General features: G+C 41.0%; 1 protein-coding gene across 7 annotated transcripts in view; it reads right to left on the reverse strand.

The window, feature by feature from the left end:
- Nucleotides 1-15082, reverse strand: part of PKIG (cAMP-dependent protein kinase inhibitor gamma) — a 79015-nt gene that overhangs the window by 36897 nt on the left and 27036 nt on the right. For 3 of the 7 annotated variants that reach the window (XM_058562639.1, XM_058562638.1, XM_058562642.1), the window contains exon 2: nucleotides 12494-12639. The exons of 2 other annotated variants lie outside the window; for them this stretch is intronic. In XM_058562639.1, the coding sequence (XP_058418622.1) occupies nucleotides 12494-12557 (64 nt within the window). In that variant the 5' untranslated portion in view covers nucleotides 12558-12639. Of the gene's footprint in view, nucleotides 1-4832; nucleotides 4892-12493; nucleotides 12640-15082 lie in introns of all 7 variants that reach the window. 2 more of the 7 variants (XM_058562647.1, XM_058562641.1) reach the window with 1 other exon arrangement.

A 15082-nucleotide genomic window follows, 5' to 3' on the forward strand; every position in this document is an offset into this window, starting at 1 on the left:
GTCTCCCTTGTTCACTGGTACAGAATAGGAAACCTAATAAATATCTTCTATACACACACACACACCCCCTGGGTAGTTTGGGCTGGGGTATGTTTAAAAAAAGTACCATGTCTTCTAAACTACAAACCATGCTTTCCCTCTTGCGGGTAGGATCATTAGAGAACAACGGATTTCATTTCAAATAATTTCTAGAAGATAGCAAAAGTTCACAGAAGCACGATGACAGACAGAGGCTGAAGTCCAGCCCACAGCGACAAGAAAGCAGCAGAGGAAACGGGCGACAGACGGCTGTGTGGAACCCGGGGAGGCGCTGGGCTTGGAGACGGCAGGAATGAAGAGGACCACGGTAGACGGCTGAAAATCAGGGGATGCAGTGAAGGCCCTGTGCCAGCAGCTCCCCACCCACCCCTGCAGCACACAGACGGTCAGGAAGCTCTGCAGAACCCCAGGCAAAGACACGAGGCTCTTTAAATAAACGGAAAGATGTGCCTGGGATGATCCAGGGCTTCTAGTAAGTGACCAAGCATCTTTATTCTGATTTCTGAAGGGCCCTCAGTCTAACTGCCACTCAGGTGGCCTAAAGCAAAGTACACCCTTCAGCATGGTATGGAGAGCTTCCAGCAGCTTCCCAGGCAGCGGTGAGGCCTATGGGGCAGACAACCAATTCCAGAGGAAACCAAGGCCTATCTCCTAGAAGAAGTAGTTTGTTATTGATTACGAATGGCAAAAAAAACATCAGAGGGCATCTGAGGAAAACCAACGCATGACAAAGACTGAAATAAAGAGAAAATTGATCCTACAATGGAAAAGAAAACTCAGACAAATGAGAAGCTTTTGAAAAACATTGTGTCTTCAGAGAGATTCTGAAGATACTGTGTTCATAAAACATAAGCTGACAAAATTGGGCTCTTAGAAATTAACAAGATGAATACTGAAATTAATAATTCAGTAGAAGGGCTAGAAAATAAGAAAAGGAAATCTTCCAAAACATAGGGAAAAATATTCAAAGGATGAAAAAGGATCTTGATATAGAACAATCCAGGAAGTTCAATGTCAGACTAAATAGAAATTCCTGAAAAAGAATAGAAAGAAAAAAAAGTACAAGAGGAAATTGTCTAAGAAATAATGAGGAAGACTGCCCAGCGCTGAAGGAAGGCTGCATCTTCAAACTGAAAAGTTAAAAAGTGCTGAGAAGGATGAAAAGAGACCATACCTAGATATAGTCTCCTAACCTTTCAGAATTCAAAAGGAAAAGATCCTTCAGGTTCCTAGAGAGACAAACAGACTCTTTCAAAAGAAAAGAATAAGACTGGTATCAGACTTCTTACCAGCAATCTGGGTGCCTGAAGACAACGGAGCAATGCTTTCTAAGGGAAAAGTTCTAAAGGAAAATGATTTGGAACCCAGAATTTATACCCAATAAAGACATTTTCAGACATGCAAGGACTACGAACAATTTCTCTCTCACGCAGTTTTTCTCAGTAAACTCCTGTGAGAATATACTTCACCTGAATGAGGGTTTAAACTAAGAAGTAGGATTTGAAAAACAGGGATCTAACAAGAAACGTGAGAGGAACGCCCAGGATCATGATGAAGGCGGCCTGGGACCTCGATGGACTCACAGGCCTAGAGAGCGCCAGTCTGACTACAGCAAGAGGGCGGAAGGCTCCAGGAAAACAGAACTGATGGATGCCTTAATGGGTTTACCGAAAACTGTACTGCAAGTCCACGAGAATGCCTGGAAAGACAGCAATAAGGAACAAGGAACACTGAGCATATTAAAGAAGTTATCATTAAATCCAGGAAACACAGTTATACAGAAAGGAAAAATAATTAGAACATTACTGGCTCAGTGGTAAACAATATTTACAATGCCATAACACTGTAAAACACTGAAGACTGACAACTAAAAACTGGGATACTGGGAGGAAAGGGTAAAGAGAAGGAGAGTGAGTGGAGCTGTGGTGTTTCTAAAAAGGCTACAGCCTCACATGTCATCCCAGGAGGTGAGTAGGTGACACCTAACACTGACGAATAAAGAAAGAGCAGTATGGTAGTGGGTGGTCTTTGTCTGGATCTGATTTGAACACAAAAATACGAGTTAACTGGAGATCTTTGCTAACAATAAGGGATTATTAATTACTCTATGTGTGATAATGGTAGTGTAGTTATACATATAAAAAAGGAGTCCTAGGGGCCGGCCCGGTGGTGCAAGTGGTTAAGTGCACGCGCTCCGCTGCGGCGGCCCGGGGTTCGCCAGTTCGGATCCCGGGTGTGCACCGACGCACTGCTTGTTAAGTCATGCTGTGGCGGCGTCCCATATAAAGTAGAGGAAGATGGGTATGGATGCTAGCCCAGGGCCAGTCTTCCTCAGCAAAGAAGAGGAGGATTGGCATCAGATGTTAGCTCAGGGCTGGTCTTTCTCACAACAACAACAAAAAAAAGGAGTCCTTATTCTCTTAGAGATACATGCTAAAGTAGTTATTGACGAAATGATATGTCCAGAATTTATTCCGGAATTATCTAGTAGCAGGGGGAAAATGGCTGCAGGTACAGACGACACAAGATTGGGTCATGATTTTTGAAGCAGGGTAAGGGTGGTACACAAGGATTCATTATACTCTTCTCTTTAGTTTTGTGTATGTTTGAAAATTTCCACAATAAAAAAGCTTTTAAAGAGATCGCTGTATAAACATATTATTTAAGCTATATGGAGAAAAGTGCTAAAATAAACAGCTAACAGGATCAAAAGTGTATGCTTTTGGGAGCAGGACAGGAAGGAGGGGAAAAGAGGTTGGGGCAGGGGACAGCTGTTTTTCAGTGTAAGTTTTTAATGATATGTGACTTTAAAAAGAACAAAGCAAAACAATGTGCATGTGCCATTTTAACAAAAACAAAATTAATTTTAAAAAAGAAATGGAGGTAATACTATTAGAAAAATGGAGGTAACAACAGAAGAGCTAAAAGCAGAAAAACTAAATGGTTGCCCCAGGGTGAGGGGGTAAGTAGGAGACTGATGCCTTTCTGGGCTTGAAGATATTTTTTTAATGATGTTCATGTATTACTTTTATTTTAAAAATGTTATCTATATTATCAGTTATTGCCATCAGCTTTTAGCAGGGCCTTTTGCTAATGCTGACATCTACAAACTGAATCTGTTTCTCCGAATCCTAAATCCCGCCCGAGTATCTCCACGTTACATGTAGTAATAACTACTACTGCCATTTAACTATTGTCTGCCATTTGTCAGTGATTTATAGCTGTTATTTCTAATCTTTACAACGCTCCTGCAAGGCAAGTATTGATAGGCCCATTTTACAGATGAAAAAATGGAGGCTGAGAGACGTGAGCCCTTTGCTTGAGGTCACAGAGCACAAGGCCAGGCTTGTGGGACTCTTTCCACTACCCCCTCTCTCTCCTACAGTCCACTAGTTTGGTACAGGCCAGAAAGTACTTTCACATAAATTTCCACATCGACTCCATGAAACAGGAGAGGCAAGGTTACCCTCACTTGACAGACGAAGAAACTAAAGCTAAGAAAACTTAGGCAACTTCCTCAAGAATCCAGGTTTCCTGATCCTTAATCTAGTACTTTCAATCATTCCTTATCATCTGTCCCCTCAAAAACAAAATGTCAAGTTATTCATAACCTCCTCATGGGCATTTGACATAAGAGTCACTGTAAATGAATGCAGCCGAAGCAGTAATTTTAAAAAGAGACTTATTTTTTCCCAAAGGAAATATAGTAATAAACCGTGGAATGTCCTCAGCTGTTCTAATGTCAGCATTTGCTTGAGTCCTCAAAGGCGCTCTGCAACTGTCAGCAGCCTGCCGCCTGGCACACAGCACGTCAGCGGCTGGCACAGGCGGCTTGCGGCAGTTCCGACAACCAGTGCCACTCTCTTTAGCTCCAAAAGAAAGGAATGAGCCGTGCGTGCTTCTGGCCTGAAAACGTAATGTCTGTCTCTTCTAAAATCTACTTTAGTCAGTGGCCACGTGCTCCAGGGCTTTTTACAGCGCCAGGAATCCTAGATCCGTGCTACTCTAGAGCAGCTGCAAGTCTGTAAGGGCTGCACAACAGGCTGGGTGTGGTGGGAGCCAAAAGAGGGAAACTGAAGGGCCTTTGGCCCCCCGGTCATCTCAAGCCCCGGGCAGCTGACGGCTCTGCCTGCAAGAGGAGCAGCCCAAGAGCTGGCACAAGTGCCATGAGCCTGGTGTGAGATGCTGCTTGCCGGGCTGTCCTGGAATCTGAACAATGGCAAAGCAGCAGCTAGAGGGAAGAAGCTGTTTACTTGAGTTCTAACTATTTATAGCACCAGCAATCTGCACATATTTGGATAACAAATCTCTGGGCTTCAAGTGAGCGGGGCTTTGCTCCTGGACAATTTCACCAAACACATTCCCTCCTCACGCCACCCCCAGACCCCCTCGCTAACACATGTTGCCCTCAGGATGTTTTATTTAAGTTGCTGAGTTTAAAAAGATTATAAAAACAAATCATATTTTAAGAACAAGTGACTTTTAATCCATTTGTCTAAGAGTTTAAACTACATAGTATCATTTTCTTTAGGGCTTGAATCAGAGATTCAATTCTAATACATGTGTAGTCTATAAAAAATACAACTGAAATAAAAACAGCACCTGAATGAGGTCTGTAATTTAACATGTACTATATCGTTGTAATGGTGCTGAACTCCGCAGAAGACCTACAAAGAGAACGTTTCTTATGACACAGTTTACGTAGGATGATAAAAGGCTTTAAGGAACAGATCCTCAAACAATATCTAATTATATACACATTCCAAACAAACAAGAGAGGTCTTATTACCTACCGGTTCTGGGGCAGAAGCAGTTGTAGTGTCCAGTGCCCAGCAATGCTCCCTTCTTCTCCCTGCCCCCGACAACAGGAAAGGGGTTTGTAACAAAAAGATGTGCAGAGCCTTCTGCACAGTTTTAACTCACAGACGGTATGATACGCTTGCCAACAACTCCGTGTGGAAAAACCAGCCTACCTCTAAAAGCTGCCTTGTTTTTACAGCAAAAGGGATGCTGATCAGCCAACTCCTCTTAGCCCAGCATTGCCTAATTCCAAAGAGGAAAAGTGGTTGTTAACCAACATGTATATTGGCTAAAATGTTGGCAGCTTCTAGCCCTATCACACAAAGCAGATAGGAGCTGGCAGAGAGAAAAAGGGTAGTAAGTGAGAAGAAAGGTTAATAGTGTAAGGGGTGATGCTGGACAATTAATTTCGGGAGAGGAAACAGACGGGATTCCTCAAAGGAACAAACTTCTTTTCTTATCTTTTCCCCCTGCTAATGAAGCTCATCAGAAGACAAACACAAACTTTCAATAACCCCACTTTTTAAAACCAGGAGAAAAGTGCTGGTGAGGGTGAAGGAAAGAAACGCATCTATACACAGAGGGAATGTAATTTATTTTAGAAAATTTTTGCAAGTCAGTTTGTCAATACTATATTGACCAAAATGTTTAATGCATGTAATCTTTCATCCCACCATTCCACTTCTAGGAATTTAAAGAATATCCTCATCATTCAGACCTTAGCTAAAATGTCACCTCTTGAGAAGGCTTCCCCAACCCCCCCACCCTAAGGTACCCACCCATCTACCTATCACATCACTTTCTTTTAATCGTCTGCACAGCACTACTATTTTCTTATTCAATTATTTGATTACTGTCTGTCTTTCACTGCTGCTTCCCCCTTCCCACATTAAAACGTCAGCTTTAGGGGCCCGCCCAGTGGCACAGCGGTTAAGTGCATGAGCTCCGCTAGGGGGGCCCGGGGTTTGCAGGTTCGGATCCTGGGTGCGCATTGACATACCACTTGTCCAGCCATGCTGTGGCAGCGTCCCATATAAAGCAGAGGAAGATGGGCACAAATGTTAGCCCAGGGCCAATCTGCCTCAGCAAAAAAGAGGAGGATTGGCACAGGATGTTAGCTCAGTCTTCCTCACCAAAAAAAAAAAAAAAGTCAGCTTTATAAGAGCAGGGACTTTGTCTGAAACACCGTTCTTCCTATGTGTTGGATGCTAGCCAGGGCTATTACATGCACCATCTCTTTTAATCCTCACAGCCATATGAGGTTTCTGTTATCATCCCATTTTACAGGTGAGCACACTGAGGCACAGTTTAAGTCCAGTGAGTGGCCAGCAAGTGGCAGTGGGAATATGAACACTGGTGTGTATGACTACAAAGCCCACGCTCTTAACTACTTCTCTCAAAACAAATCACAAGTTTCAGTGCGCACACTTTTTGATCAAGCAATTCTAGTTTTGGAAATTCATCACATGGCGATAGTCGGACAAAAACACATAGTTAGATACATCCTTATTTACTGCAGATTGCTTACAGCAGTAAATATCGGAAATATATTCAGGTAAGCCACCAGTTAGCTCTAAGCCTCAAGTTTATTTTTTGGCCAACGGGGGCCCCCATCTCAGACCCTCTGCGAGGATTTAACCAGACAACGCACACAGGACCTGGCTCGTAGTCAGTGTGTTGTTGTTGTTGCTATATGTATTTAAATCTCAAAAAGGATACAATATACCAAATGGTTAACAGAGGCTATTTCTGGACAGCGGGATTACAGGGGGGGTTCATTAACCAAATTGTGTACTTCCACGTTCTTCTAATTTTTATAAAATGCATATTAATGTTATACTCATCAAAAATAAATACATTACTATTTTTTTCAAAAAAAGAAGATAAAGAAAATAAAACTGGAGGAACTTAGAGGAGAAAACTCAGTTTATGGGACAGTGAGAGAAACTAGTTTAGTAGACTTCAAAATAAAAATGTTCCTCCTCTTTTGTTCTATGTAAGAACAAGATCTTCAATGTGTTTACAGGTCCTATCCCACTGCCAGGGCCCACATTCACAGTGAAATGAAGGAGATTCTTAATAAGAATAAAGACATACAGAATTTATTAAGATGGCTTCATGAAATTTGAGAAGACGTTAGAACACGTACACAAAAAGAAAAAATATTCTTTATAACTACATCTGCACTCTGAAGAGAAAGGCTCCTGTCAAATAAAACGCTGCTGATCACCTTTTTGGGTTCAGCCCTGCAAAAAGTAACAGAAATAAAAGCTGAGGGTTGCTAAGTAGCTCTGCAAATAAAGAACGAATTCCAGGGGAAATCTGTGAGGAATCAAAGGAGAGGAGCAAGGAGCCAGGACGATGGATTTTCTGCTATGTGACCCCTTTCTGAGACTTCCAAATCATCAGCAAAGTTGAAAATAACAGTTACGGGCCGGCCCCGTGGCTTAGCGGTTAAGTGCGTGCGCTCTGCTGCTGGCGGCCCGGGTTCGGATCCCGGGCGTGCACTGACGCACCGCTCCTCCGGCCATGCTGAGGCCACGTCCCACATACAGCAACTAGAAGGATGTGCAGCTATGACATACAACTATCTACTGGGGCTTGGGGGGAAAAAGAAATTGGAAAAAAGAAAATAACAGTTACAAATGCTTTGGGGGAGTGTCTTCTTTGTTCTTGATGGAAACCAAGGAAGGGACTGAGTTTCAGTTCTGAGCTGACAGGCTGAGAAACACAGGAAGAGGAGGCAGAGATGACCAGGTGAACATAAGCCACACCTTCACTCCCAAGGCATCTACAGCATCTTGGGGAAACTCGACTTCTACAGGGCATGAAATAAGGGGCCAAGCTGATCTGATCTATTTCTTAAAGTGCTAAGACATCTGAGTTGTATATAGTTTATTTATCATGTGGGATCAAGGAACAAATCGGTACGTGTGCGTGAAAATAAGTTGTCTAGACTACTCCACACCATTGAAAAGCTTTTCCCAACTTGTGCCATGATTCCTACTCATTTTAGGTCACCTATTCCTTTGAGAATGTGATGAAAGCTAAGATCTTGCTCTTCAGAAAATGCATATCTTCAAATGAATGTAATTCCAAGGGGTCTGTGGAACCCCTGAAGGCCATCTCTGGGTCCGTTAGAGGTCCACAGACCAAGTTCACGATCTCTTGCTCTCAGGAAACTGCAACAGTGATGACAGACACTGCTTGTTGATGATGGGTATCACAAGCCACCTTGCAGTTTATGCAGAAGGCATAAAAACACTGCCAACGTTCATTCATTTATAAACATTTGTTGGATCACACCGGATCCTGACGGGATAAAGATAAAGGCAATATGATCCCTGTACTCACAGAGTTACAGTCAACTGACGGAAGGAAACAAGAAAACAGACCTCTACAACAGGATGAGACAAGTCAGACTGTACACTTCAGACTAACCTCACCCCTTCACTTCCTTTTTGGCTCCAGGACTTACTGGCCACCAATGAAACAACAGGCGGAAATGATTGACATGAATACTGAGCACAAGCAGAGGAAAGCGACAAGGGGCCAGGACAGTCGTGCCATTTTAAATAGCCAGCCTGCTTCTCTGTGGATTTTTGATTTTGTTTTGCATCTGCATAAAAATATCTCAAAAACAAAACAAAGAAACACCAAACCCAGAGCTCTTTTCTCTAATAAACAGTGACCACAGATTTTCTTTTAAAATGCCACTTTAAGAAAAAGGAATTAACAAACTAAAAGATTGTTCTGAAAAACTCATCCATGCAAGAGAAGCCTGCAATCCACATCACTAGTTTGCATTGTTAGATCAGCAAATGCTTATTGAGCTCTGAAATAATAACACTGTCTCATATTTGCATTGCATGGGGGACTGGCACATAGATGGTCTCATTTCTTCTGCGACACATATCTCCTTGTAAGTGCTTACATTCTCATTTAATAGAAGTAGAAATGGAGGCAAAGAAGGGGAAAGCGACTTGCCTAGGGTCATTTATAGCTTGTAAGTCCTGCAGCCAAAATCAGAATACAAACTGACCTACCTTTTCCTAAGCTCACAGGGAAAAACGATAGTAATGAACTAGACAGGAAGGTCAGGCGAGGTAGCAGCAGGGAAAGAGAGTGGAGGGAATGTGTTCATGCAGCACTGCTAAAGCATGGGTGTTGAAATAGATGGACTTGAGCAAAAATCTTGACTCCATCCTCCACTTACTAGCTGTGCGACCTCAGGCAAATCACTTAACCTCTATGAATTCTGGCATCTCATTTGTAAAATGAAGAACATAATAGTGTCTATCTCATTGGAATGTAGGGAGGTGGAGGGAAGGAGGTCGTGTGAAGCGGAGGGGTGCTAATTCAACTTTCACAAGGGGAGTCAAGAGATACAAAGTGAGTAGATTAGGACTGCCATTTCAGCAAATATGATGGACTAAATATCACAAAACCCTCCTCCCAAAACGCCTCAAATGATGGGTGCCATCACCGTAGCAAATATGTCAAACGCGTGGCTGAGCTTAAAAAAGCCACCATGGGAAATTTTCTGAGGCCAAATAAGAAGCACAAATCCAGTGAGATAAGCAAGCACCAGGGCCTTTAAAGACATCTGCAGTTCTAATAACACAGAGCCATTTACCCAAGTTAACTGTCTACAAAGACAAATGAAGGAAAAAAATACATATATGTGTGTATATATCTTATTTCGAATTTTGGAGGTAACCACCACAATTACCAAAAACCATTACAGTAAAAAGCAAGTGGCTTTCAGGAGAAAGACTGGGTAAGTGGAAGGGAGATTTTACTTTTTTCTTTATATCTTTTGGTTCTACCTGGATGTTTATTTTTGTGTACATGTATTACTTTTATAATTTCTGTTAAATTGGCAAGGAAAGAAGGTTGGTGGAACTCTGCCATTACCAGCTATAATAAATAGTAATGGAATGAATAACATAAAAATAAATTTCAGAAGGAAAAAAAAAATCAGTCTTACGATGACTAGAATAGGTATTCTGCTTTAAATGTGCCTTATCTAAGATTTCTTTTTAATGATGATACCCAGCCTTATGGAGATATGGGGAAATGTGAGAATGGAAAATGGTACAACATCCTAACAGGCAATTTGACAATACATAAGCCTTAAAAATTTATATGCATGGGGGTATATGGGACTCTCTGTACTTTCTGCTCAATTTTGCTTGAACCTAAAAGTGGTCTAAAACATAAAGTTTACTAATTTTAAAAAGTCTACATGCCCTTTGACCCAGTCATTTCACTTTTAAGAATTTATCCTAGAGAAATCCTTATGGATGTGTGTAAGGACTTAACTCAAGGTTGTTCACGTCAGCACCGCTTAGAATAACCCTAAAAGTCCACAGTGAAGGAGTGCCTAACTAAACTTTGGTACATCTCTAGAATGGAGTATTATGTAGTCATAATAAGTGATGCTACAGAAGAATAGCTAATGACATGAAAAAAACAGTCTCATTTTAATGTTAAGGTTATACAGTAGGGGCTCATGTTTGTAAAAGGGAAAATAGTATTTGCATAAAAAAATGGATGAAACTATTTAGCCAGTAACACTGCAGGTAATTTTTATTTTCTTCTTTTAGTTTATTGGTATTTTAAATTTTTCATGCAAGGCATTATTTTTGTAATAAAAATATAGTTTTAATTCTATAAAAAGAAATATAAAGTTATTTTTATGTTCCTTTGGATAACATATACCAAGCACTACAAATATGTACATAACTGACTTATAAGTAAGAGAGACATTTTATAGCAGTTATAATAGGGGAAAAATGCAAACAATCAAATATCAAACACACTGGCCACTATAAATGGTGGAGAGAGACAGGAGCCACATTCTGCCAGCTGAGCGTGGTCTCCAGGGCCCTGCTCCTGCCCTCTACTCCCCTGGCCTGGCCCAGAAGGTGCATTGCCAGCCTGTGCCTGGCACAGGGGGAAGGCCTGGGGCCATGACATGTGGAAGACGCAGAAGAAACACAAGCCCAAAAAGACCTGTACGAGGAGTGGGGAGAGGAGCCCTTGAAGCCGCACCTGAAAGTGGGAAGAAATGAAGGCACGCTCTCTTCAGGCACCTCAGCCACGATTCAGTCCACCTGATGACAGGAATGATCACGACAAGCAGAGTGACAGAGAAAGGAAAAGGAGGAAGAAAGGAAAAAAGTAGGTCCCAGGGGGGAAAAAAAGGAAAATAAAATAGAAGAAAAAGGAGGATTTTTAGGAAAGCAAGATGGAGACAACAGAGTATGAGGCAGGATCCCCTAAGAGGGAAATGTCCTAAGCAGCCTCTGAGCTCCTTAGCCAGAGCCCTCCTTCAAAAGCTTGGATGAGACAATCACAGAGAAAGGACCCCAGAGCTTTCCTCTCATCTCCCGTGACAGCTCCTGGTAGCTCAATGATAATTATACATCCAGTGGATTCTAGTACAATGAAAGATTAGATCAAGAACAAGGCTATCAGTCCACAAAAGTAAAGGTAACTTCAAACTAATGTGCATCAATGCCATGATTTATAAGAAACAGAGACTATTTATTAAAGAGCAGCAGAGGCTCAGATGAAAATTCTTAGCCAGGAAAAAATTCCAGGCCTGAAGCAGAGCAGTCTTCAAAAGAGAGCAGACTTGCAAAAGATAAAAGGGATCCTCCCCTCGCCCTTGGGCAGGGCAAACGCTGTTGGCCAGAGATAAGAAGACTCTGTAGATACTTATGTGGAAGTTCTTAAAAGTCCCAATAAGGAAAACAAAAAGAAAGATGATATACTTGAAGATAAATTTAAACAACAAATTAGAAAGAGAACAAAAGCAGGCTGGCTGCTTCTTTTAGAGGAACTAGAAGAAGCTGACCGAAAGCTTCTTAATAATCAGTGTGATTTTGAAAGAAAAAAATCAAATGGGACAATAACACGGGGACTTCTCCATCCAGTGGACCCCATGATAGCAGAACCAAGGCTACTGCCTTGTAAAACCAGGAATAAAACCAGAAGACTTCAGTGTGGACTGAATATATTACATGGGTTCAAGGAAGAGAAGAACAAAGTTATACCTGAATCATGATCTCTACAATTCTTATGCACCCAATTACTAACTCAAATTCCTGTGCCTGATACACAGTAAGCCAATCACTGAGACATCATGCTTGGAGATGTAGAAAGGTTTATTCGAATTGGCCAAAACGGGAAGGTGGGAGGATGGGTTCTCTCAAATTTGCCTTAACAAGAGAAGAAAGCAGGGGATTTTATAGAGCTAAGAGGCTTGGCAGGAGAAGTTGCAGAGAAACAAAGGGGTAATCCGTGTTTCTTTCACCCCAGATAAGCCCCTGGGCAACCTGACTTCTGGGCGTTAATGGCAGCTGGGGGCTGGTTATCTGGTGATCATAATTTCCTTGAAGGCATTCTTTTTCTTCTGCAAAACAAGCTCATAATCCTTGTGAGTACTGAGTCACTCCTCAGGTTAAACAAGAAAACAGCAAATTGACGAGATTAACTTCTTTTCATCTATGTCTGTGCTGGAAACAAGGTTGAAAGGTAATCATGTTCTTACTGAATTTTTACAGTAACTCTCAAGTACGTGGCTTCAACTCCGTATTTGCAGATATCAGCAAGGATGATTCTGACTTAATTGACTTAACTTAACAGGAAAGACTGATCTTCCAAGTATCTTCAGCATCCATTACATTCTGGCCATATTCCAAGATCATCCATATGTTATAGCAGAGTTCACTGGACTTCTAACAATTGAATCCTCTATGAGCTGGAGACACCATCATCTGAAGCAGAGGACTAGAAAGGAAATTTAACAGAGCAAAAGGCAAAAAAATAAAATAAATTTTAATTACAGAAATAGAGCCAATAGGCTCTTTGGACTCTAGTAATCAAGACAGGCTCGCAGCACTGAAGGCACTAATAAACACCGGCACTCCAGTTGAAGTTCTTGACTGAAGGGGCTGGACTGTCCCAAAGGAACCTTGATGAAGACATCATATTACTCAGGGAGCTGCAAGAGGCCCATGAACGTCTGAGCACCAACTGCCTGTCCCAGTCTCTTAGGATCCTCTTATACAGAGAGTATCTCCCTGAACAAGTAACTGATCATCTTAAAGCACTAGCACAGCAAGTAACTCCTGTTGCAACTACTCAACTCTGCCGCTGTAGTGCAAAAGCAACCAGAGACAATGTGTAAACAAACAAAACTTGGCTGTATTACAATAAAACTTTATATACAAAAACAAGTGGCAGGCCATATTTGGCCTGCAGGCCATAGTTAGCAGATCCCTGCTTTAGAGGATGGGATGCTGATAGTCAATGACATGCAATGTTGAAAGAGTTTTTAAAATAATCACCTATGGTCATCTGAAGTGAAGTCCATATTGAAGGCAAAGCTATTTCAAACTCAGTAGTTGCTGCTATAGACCAATGAGGGGCATGAGGAATATAAAGATCATGAATTGGGCTAACTGCATCTAACGCCACTGGAGACCCTAAAGAAAATTGTAAGCTCATGTTATATGGCTGTTCTAGGGCACAGTTTCTGATGTCCAATATCTGATGCCATCTTCTAATATCTTTGTGCTGAAGAAATGAGTAAAGGCAGCAGTGGTGTTTTCTCTAAAACAATCCCCCTCAGTGTGGTTGGGCATTTCTCATGGAAACACTCCCTCATTGCTTTGTTTCCATCTGAGTGACATTCAAGCCCAGATCTATCAACTTCCTGGGGACTTTGTACCTGTCTGCTTAAATCAGCTAGAAAGGATTTTGTTATTTGCTACTAAGAATCCTGACTATTATAGTACCCAACACAGTACATTATGATTACTTGTTATAGTTCTGTCTCCCTTGGTAAATGGTGAATATTTTATTCAACTCTGTAGCTCCAGCACCTAGCACAATGTCTGGCAAAACAGAAAGCATTTAATAAATGAGTATAGATGAATAGACAGATTAGAAAAAAAATGCAAACACATGAAAACTACTGCATTAGAGTGGTGAGATGAGTAATTTTTAAATGATGTTTTAACGTATTTTCTTAAGTGCCTAGGTCAAAGTTAGTATCATTCATCCAAGACCAAGTAGCATAGGGGTATTCATATCAGGGACCACAAGTCCTAATGAAGAAAAATGATTGCTAATTCTCTTTATTTCCATTGATAAGTTTGCCCACAGTCAAAATTAATCTCTCTGTCTGCCTGAGAAAGGTGAGGTGCTTACACCTTACACCAAAAATAACTCCTGGTGGATCTACAGATTTAAAATGCAAAAATATCAAACCATATAAGTATGAAAGTAGAAAAGTAGAAAGTAGAAAAATACACGGTACAACATTTTATAGCCTTACAGTAATGGGGAAGGCCTTTCCAAGTACGACATAAAACCCAGAAGTAAGTCATTAAAGAAAATATTGATAAATTTGACTGTGTATAAATAAAAATATTCTGCATGGCAAAAATCATGATCAGCAAAGTAAAAATCAAATGTCAGACTGGAAAAAATTAGATTTCATATCACAGCCTAATTCCTTAATCTATAAAGAGCTTCTAGAAATTGATAAGACAAAGGCCAACAACACAAGGGGAAAATAAGCTCAGAATATGAAGGGAATTTACAGAAAAGGAAATACATATGGTTCTGAATCTATGAAAAGTACTCAACCTTAGTTGATACTCTATTTTTCCTCAACATGTATACCCTGTTTATTGCGCTTCACTTTACTGAGCGTTGAGGATGCCACTTCAACACGACAAAGGCCACATGTGACAAGCCCACAGCTAACACCACACTGAACAGTGAAAACCTGAAAGCTTTTCCTCTAAGATCAGGAACGAGACAAGGATACCCCACTCCTGCCACTTCTATTCAACATAATACTGAAAGCCTCAGCCAGAGCAAAAAGATAAGAAAAAGAAGTGAAAGGTATCCAACTGGAAAAGAAGAAGTAAAATCGTCTCTGTCTGCAGACGACATGATCCTATACAGAGAAAACCCTACAGACTCCACCAAAAAATTTAGAACTAATAAATCAATTCAGTAAAGTGGTAGGATACAAAAATCAGTTGCATTTTTATACATTAACAATAAACTATCTGAAAGAGAAATTAAGAAAACAACCCCATTTACAATAGCGTCGAAACCAATAAAATATTTAGGAATAAATTTAACTAAGGAGGTGTAAGACCTCTACACTGAAAACTGTAAGAAACTGATGAAAGAAACTGGGGAAGACACAAAT

The sequence above is a fragment of the Diceros bicornis genome, chromosome 19 (assembly GCF_020826845.1).
Source record: "Diceros bicornis minor isolate mBicDic1 chromosome 19, mDicBic1.mat.cur, whole genome shotgun sequence".
NCBI classification, from domain to species: Eukaryota; Metazoa; Chordata; class Mammalia; order Perissodactyla; family Rhinocerotidae; genus Diceros; species Diceros bicornis.